Source organism: Barbus barbus (genome assembly GCF_936440315.1).
Source record: "Barbus barbus genome assembly, chromosome: 36".
NCBI classification, from domain to species: Eukaryota; Metazoa; Chordata; class Actinopteri; order Cypriniformes; family Cyprinidae; genus Barbus; species Barbus barbus.
The window spans coordinates 19,912,164-19,920,145 of NC_136714.1; the positions used below are offsets into that span (position 1 = coordinate 19,912,164).

At 36.1% G+C, this 7,982-nt stretch overlaps 2 protein-coding genes across 2 annotated transcripts in view; both read right to left on the reverse strand.

Moving 5' to 3' along the window:
- Positions 1–480: 480 nt before the first annotated feature.
- LOC306855596 (beta-1,3-galactosyl-O-glycosyl-glycoprotein beta-1,6-N-acetylglucosaminyltransferase 4-like) lies at positions 481–6,109 on the reverse strand. The gene is made up of 3 exons (XM_079394366.1): positions 5,904–6,109; positions 3,870–3,900; positions 481–3,787 (listed from the first exon to the last, which is right to left on the reverse strand). Exon 3 carries the CDS (start codon positions 3,784–3,786, stop codon positions 2,524–2,526), a length of 1,263 nt encoding a protein of 420 aa, XP_079250492.1. The 5' UTR covers position 3,787; positions 3,870–3,900; positions 5,904–6,109; the 3' UTR covers positions 481–2,523.
- Positions 6,110–7,489: 1,380 nt separating this feature from the next.
- The window catches only part of LOC306856301 (progonadoliberin-2-like), a gene marked incomplete at both ends in the record, with an annotated part of 871 nt that continues 378 nt past the window's right edge, over positions 7,490–7,982 (reverse strand). The window contains 2 exons of the mRNA XM_079395480.1: positions 7,490–7,528; positions 7,664–7,747. Of these exons, the coding sequence (XP_079251606.1) occupies positions 7,490–7,528; positions 7,664–7,747 (123 nt within the window). The remainder of the gene's footprint in view (positions 7,529–7,663; positions 7,748–7,982) is intronic.

Here is a 7,982-nt window from a genome sequence, read left to right on the forward strand (position 1 = left end):
TGTGAATGGTATATGAATGGTTTAACGAATGGCTCGGAACCCCAAAACTGGGTTGCGCATTCATTGCAAAACAATCCTAACTGCAAATAATGCAATGCAACGAGCCATATAACCAGTTAGCATAACAAAACAAACAGATTTTCCAACATTTAAAAGGGAGCAATTGCATTGTATACCTATTGTTGATGTTGCCAAAGATTTTGCATATATAATACACTGTATTTTGGCACACAATCATGTAAGCAAATGCCTACATGGACAGATTGACTAAGAGTAAAAGATTGATGTTAATTTGTATGGTCATAAATCTAGATTCACTCTTGCTCTAAACCCTATTGCTCTAAATAATCTGTGCAATCAGACCATAAGACAGACCAAACTGAAGTACTATCTTTATTCTTCAATGTTGAGTGTCATTAGGATCTAAAATTCAGTCCTTAACAGTTGAACAATTCATTCACACACAACAGAGCAAACTTAAATTGATGAAACATTTATTTCAGATATACTGGGATCCTTTACAACATCAGCAGAATAAAACTAACAAAAAATTTAACTAAAAATGAAATTAAAAACCTTCTTCCTACAATATGTTATTTTTTATATTTTTATAAAATATAAATGTATTGCAAATGTATTGATAAATGAAATGGAATAAAGTGCATATCTTTTCTCTGAAGTCAGCCTAAACAACAACAAAAAAACAGACATTGCATGTAACAATAAACCATTAAAAGCATGATATGACACAAAATCAATGCACTGTGAAAGTGATTAACCATGAAATTAGCAAACACCATATTAAATGAAAACCATTGTTATTAATCAGTACATCAATATACCACAGATGATTATTAAAGGGATGAAAAAACAATAAAACATTATTGTAAACCCACCCTTCATTTTGTGTGCAGAAATAGATGTAAAATGCACAAAAATATGGGTAAATAAAGAATATAGTTGTTTACTCTACAAGAGGAAATTCTTCAGTATTACATTCTGATAAAATCAACAAAAAAGAGTTTCATGTTCAGGGGTAAATCCACAAGACTTTGCATGTGGTTTTTCAGCCATACCTGGGACTTGCTCACTGACCAACTGGAATCATGTTTAACCAAATGCAAATAATAATAATAATAATAATTCTATCAATAATGGCAGCAGTTATTCATCAAATTATAGTCAAGCACACTTTCTAAATGTTAAAGAGCTATTTATTTCAGGTGCCTGGATTGTGGAGCAATGCTTATAGCCCCAGTAGATTACACCAGATCCAGGGATGTCTGCTGCATTCTTACAAGCCTGCAAGAGAAAAAATTGCAACATGCAAATTGTGTCTATAGTTTTAGGGGTTGTGTTTATTTGATTTGCATTATTCCTTCTGTGAATTTGGCAGAATGGCAACCCAGAGGGCACATGCAAATTCATTCTCACTGAATTATTGCTCTGAACCAACATAAAGTCTTCTCCATTTGCGATGAACATGTGGAAGATCCAGTGATTTTAAAGCTTTAAAAATGAAAACATGCAAAAATGAACATTGCTGAAAATGTACTCACCTTCAGGCCATCCTGAGAGTGAGTTTGGTTCTTCATCAGAACAGATTTGAAGAAATTTAGCATTATCAATGGATCCAAACAGCTGATGAAAGTATGACAATAACCTTGTGAATTGAAAAGCTACATGTTTAAAAAAACACATCCATCATTAAGACGTTATCAACTTTAAACCATTGTTTCCAGATAAAATTCCTCTACTTTCCAAGTCCCCTATCCATAATATGGCTTTCTCCAGTGAAAAAGTCATCTCATCTGAATCAGGAGAGAAATATGCACAGATCAAGTACGGTTTGCAAGTGAAAACAGTCTAAAACAGTCCTAAACAAATATAACAGGGGATTTTGATGTGGGAAGACAACTTTTTCACAAGAGGAAGCATTATTAGGGATTACGAACTCTTATTTTGTTAAAAAGTTAAAAAGCCTTCATGATGGATTTGTTTCTTACAAGCACAAATCTTTTTGGATGAAGAAACAAACTCATTTACAACTTGGATAGCCCGAGGGTGAGTATATTTTCAGCTCATTTGTTTTTTGTTGTTCTTTTTGTGAACTAACCTTTTCGTAACTTTTGCTCAGAGAGACAAAATAGATACTTTCGTCAGCAACGGACAAATGTGAGCCGCTTCACTTTTTACTACATTGTTCTTATAAACTGGGCAAATGTATTTGTGCTCCTTCACTTTGCTCTAATAAAATTCACATTTTGTCTCATATTATGTTACTACATGTCTCATACACAACAGAACAAGTGTTCACTTAAAAGATTTAGAGGACTGGCATGTTAAACCCTAAATTGTTTAGCCAAAGGATTGCACTCATGCTGGCTGGACCACATAAATATAGATACATTAAAAAAAAAAAAGAAAAAAAAGAAATCGCATATTCAAAGTATATATTTTTTTTACTACAAATCCCCCCCACACACACACACAAAACAGCACAGTAATAAAAATAAGACCTTTTTACTGCAGTTTTGGCCTCAGGCGTTTTTCTAAAAGCATCTCCTCTAAACATTCCGTAAGAACAGGATCCACTTTTGGATCCACTTTATTAGCAAACCAGTGGCCATAGTTTAGGAGCCATCTGAGCTCAGCAGCACCATAAATACATACAGCTCGTATACTGACTCCAGTGCATGGTGGGTAAAGGATCATTTCTAGATAAGACCACTTCACCAGACGGGTTTTACTTTTCAGTTCTGAGATCTCAGGATCAGAACTTGGCACTTCCCCTGGTACTCCAGACACACGAACCAGAGTTGCCCAGAAATGTTCATCAGGTGAGTATGTATCCTCAGACCAAGCCAAGAAATCACTGGCTATGGGACTCTGGTTAACAAAAACCACAAATTCCCTTGAGAGTGTAAAGTATGCGCTGCCCACAAACATGGCTATGTTGTGAGGAGGTGGAGATTTCATCTCAGAAGTGGCGACAGGTGAGCTGTAGTACTCTGAATTACTGTCTTTCAGTAAATGATGATAAGTCCAACGCCATTGTTTTCCTCCTGGCCACTTGCTTTCCACCATGTTCCTGCCTTTCAGCTCTTTTAGATCCGACACCAGCTCAGCGCTTGTCCGCAGTGGAAAGTCCTGACCACACAGGTTGATCACATACTTCCACTTGACCTCAGAATCTAGGAGGTCAGACAGACAATTAAGATCTGCTTTGAGTCGTGAGAAGCCTGCGTACTGCACCCTTTCCAGCTTTGAGGCAATGAAGACGTTGGGGATGCAGCGGGCCAGACCTTTCATTGCTGAAATAAAGTCATCTGAGGACTTCAGATCGTAATGTATGCAGTATATGTTATGTGGCATATAAATGGCCCTTAGCATCCTCTCCACAAGAGCCGCATCCTGGTGAACAACCAAAGAATATGCAAGGGGAAATTCACGCTCAAACTCAGAGCCTTGAATCCCATCATAACCTTGTGACACAAATTGATCACAGTCAGAGGTGGAATTCACAACAGCCTCATCGGTTTGCCCTACGTAGCTTTTTTGCTTGCGAATGGCTAAAGTTTTGCCCAGTTCCACTGGTTCCATTTCATATATCGCTGTGCAATTAATGCCATATTGTTCTGTCAGCCGCAGGCTCTCAGACAGTCCTGTTTCCTGTCCTCCTTTTACTATTGATACTGTGATTGTGAAGCAACATATAAGAAGTGCCAGGGACACAGCTATATATATCACATTTCTCAGTTTAAGGCGGAGCCACAATATGCTCATTCTGTAGGGAGAAATGAAAGCTCATGTTAGTAATGTAATGTGTACTGTATGAATTTGATGGTGAGTAGGAAGTCCAACCATACCTTTGCGATGCTTTGAGGCATTGGCACTATCCTTTGAATGAACATGAACATGAGTTTGGTTAGCATGAGCAGAAAATTGTCATAAAAATAGACAAAATGTTAAAACTTTGGTCTAAACTGAAGCTTCGGCTTTTCAAATATTTCATAATGATTGAAGAATATTTTGAATATCCAAATATATATACATATATATATACATACTTTGTCTAGATTGGTTTTTAGTCTGTGCAAAAAACATACTGTATTTAACAGTACACTGTTAATTGTTAATAACAGTATTAACAAAAGCATACTGTAAGTAACTGTATTTCTTATTCATAGAACTTGCATATTTTTGTGTCAATCGAATTCCAGCAATATTGAAACCACGGGATGAGAACCAGAAGTGACATTTCACCAACTTTACAGGAGAGCCAAAACAAAAATTTACCAGTTTGATCTGACTTTGTGTACTGATTTCAATTGTTTATAATACAAATTTGTACACTCATGGATGACAGTAGCCTACTTTTGCCAGTAAAGAGAGCTCATTAAGAGCTTCCATTTGATGTATTTATCTCCATTTCACCAAAAATGTCACTTTGAACCCTTCTGGTTCTCACCCCTTGCCATGTTTTCATCAAAAGGACGTGAATGTGTAAAGAACAACAACAATAGATTAACAATCGCAAACTGTTCCTAATTTATAACAAGTAGGCTATGTTATGATGTAATGTTTTTTAATGTAAGTTTTTTAAATTAGCCTACCGCACTATTATAACCTGAAAGTATAGTCCATGTTGGATTGTTCTGATAACGTTGCATAGCCTACTTCTTCCAGAAATGAAACTTCTGTCATCTTTCTTCGCAAACCAGCCGCAGTTCAGAAAAACACGGTCAAGCCAGCCGCGATTGAAATTATGGTGCGCGCGTGTAACTATACTTACGGTAATTGTAGGAGAATTGAGAATTGAGATGTAATGACATTTTTCGTTATTTTTTTCTGTTTGTTTTATGTACATCTGCGTAATATTCGTGTCCCATACTATATGCACACCACATATGAAACCATTTCACTGCAGCGTTTTCAAGATATGGGACATTATTCAATGTAGAGGGGTATAAAGACCCCATTTCTAATAAGCCGTTCATTTCTTGTACTTATTAGAAATGGGGTCTTTATACCCCTCTAAATGTAATAATGTCCCATATCTAAAAAATGCTGCAGTGAAATGGTTTCATACGTGGTGTGCATATAGTATGGGACGTCCCATATAAGAACTGACCATTCATTTCTTGTATTTATTAGAAATGGGGTATGTATAATCCTCTAAATGTAATAATGTCCCATATCTAAAAAATGCTGCAGTAAAATGGTTTCATATGAGGTGTGCATATAGTATGGGACGTCCTGTTGAAAAACTGCCCATTAATTTCTTGTACTTATTATAAACGGGGTCGTAATACCCCTCTAAATCAATTAATGTCCCATATCTCCTTTTCTACGAATCTTGCAATGAAATGCAGGTAGAAGAATATAGTAGACCTAATACAGATACAAAGACAGCAATAAATAACACGAATATTACGCAGATGTACATAAAACAAATAGAAAAAATAACGAAAAAATGTCATTACATCTCAATTCTGGGCGTCTAGAATGAAAAGTGCTTTGAATGCGCGTTCCCTCTGTGTTGGCCCTGCTTGACCGCGGTCTTTCTTCAAACCCAGTACGACTTTCATTCTTCCGTCGAACCAAAACGAGTCATAATTCACCGAAAACTCTGTATGGGCTACATTTGATCGAATTCGGACTCTCGAGTCAAATTTTAAAAAATGCAATCGGAGAACATAGAAAACTTTTGTAATGATTAATGATTAAACTATTCTAGGCTACTTGAGTTTAATTTTTTTTTTTTTTTGCACATTAATGTAGCCTGTATCATAATCATACATTTCTTAAATTAAATGTTATTATTTACGCATTTCTACTTTCAAACGTGTAAACAAATAGATATAGGCTATAACTAGCCTACACCACTTAGTGAAACCTACCTAGTTAGGCTTACATGGACGTCATCCCCGAACATAGAAATCTGGAGATTTTAGGGTAACTGATAAAAAATTAAATGTCAATTCCGCATCGAAAGATGACAAACCTAACAATGGATTGACATAAATCTAAGAAAAAGACAGTGCAGCCCCAGGGGGAAAAGTATCCAAGCGGACCAAATCTACTCTGTGCTGTGCTGACATCTCACACACGGCCTCCCCTTTCCAAATCTATATAAAACACAGCGCTAAATGCACATGGACACTCCCTTAAAAAACGTAGTTCAGAATAGCTTTGCTGTATGAGAACATTGTTACTGTAAGGCAACTGCTATTATTTTAGTTTGACGTTTTCCCCAAATGTATGCATTTACTAGGCTACTATCTCCTGTAATATCAACAGCCTCAGTACCAGGGTCAACTGAGAATTAATGGGTTATATTGTCTGCACTGATCATTTCTATTCTTTTTACTGGTGATGGCAAGATGGTATTTGAGTGGGATCAGTATGTTCATAATGTAAGAGCCATAGTGAACATAAAACCCAACTGGGCTAGAATATACATTTCACAGCACATGCTTTATTACATAATATTTGCTTCAGCCTTATTTAAAAACGTACAGGTCTTGCATTGCACTAAGTTTGGGTTTTACAATACTGTCAATGTAACTTGATCATTCCTGGGCCGAGTCAATTTTGATAAGTATGTACATTTGCGCCATCTGGTGGCTAAATAAATATACTGGCGAATTTAATCAATTTCTAAGTTTAAAAGAAATATAAATGAAATTAAAACAAATTTATTTTAATTAACAAAAATTTAATATGTATATATATATATATATAGTGAAAGTGACATATAGCCAAGTATGGTGACCCATACTCGAAATTCGTGCTCTGCATTTAACCCATCCAAAGTGCACACACACAGCAGTGAACACACACACACCGTGAACACACACCCGGAGCAGTGGGCAGCCATTTATGTTGCGGCGCCCGGGGAGCAGTTGGGGGTTCGGTGCCTTGCTCAAGGGCACCTCAGTCGTGGTATTGAGGGTGGAGAGAGCGCTGGACATTCACTCCCCCCACCTACAATCCCTGCCGGCCCGAGACTCAAACCAGCAACCTTTGGATTACGAGTCCGACTCTTTAACCATTAGGCCACGACTTCCCTTTATATATATATATATATATATATATATAAAAATATATATATATTTTTTTTTTTTTTGGTGCACAGTAAACATTGCACAGTGCACAGTAAACATTGTAGTTTTAAAACAATTTCTCTCTTGTTTTGGGCAAAATTGGTGAACATACCTATAACTAATAAAAAGACACTGAACAATTAAAACAAAATACCAAAATAAAGCCTTTATTGTAGGAACTGCTGCAAATGGTTACATCGTGCTGGCAGTATAGGTTCACTCACAATGGGTGTGAGAACAGAACAAAATGCAGAACATAGAAAAAAAAAATTCACAGAATAAGAAAACAATTATATATATAATTTGGTTGGAAATGCAGACCTAATGTGTTTGCTGGAAAGGATTTTTCTTTGGACACAGGCTGTTGCATCATCTTGGTGTCACTTTCTCTTTTGGAAATCCCGTATGAGGGCATCCAGCTGTTAAAGCCAAAACGTTAGTCAAGTTTTAGAGAAATATTCACAATATCCTGTCATGATCAGCTTATGTAATCACTAAGCTATTTGCTGATGAAAAAAAAAAAAAAATCAAGCCAAAACAACACCTGTACCCACCAGTATTGTCTTCAGAATGTTTCTTCCCTGGGGTCTCAGGTAGCTGCATTTTCCTGCCTCGCAGAGTTTAATTTCCTCTGAAACCTGATTTGAAAGTAAAATAGAAAGCAACATGATGGCTTAAAGCACATCAAAATAAACATTTCCGTAAACAAAGGCTTATAAACATTTAAAAACAGTACAGAACCTCATCAACATAAGACACATGACAATAATACAATAATAATACAATACACATGATTTAAACAGCATAACCTAAATGACAGTATAAAGACATATATATTGTTACAAACAATTTCTATTTTAAATAAATGCTTTG

What these genes read in the sequence shown, in the direction of transcription:
- LOC306855596 (XM_079394366.1), bottom strand. Translation starts at nt 3,786, where the DNA reads ATGAGCATATTGTGGCTCCGCCTTAAACTGAGAAATGTGATATATATA.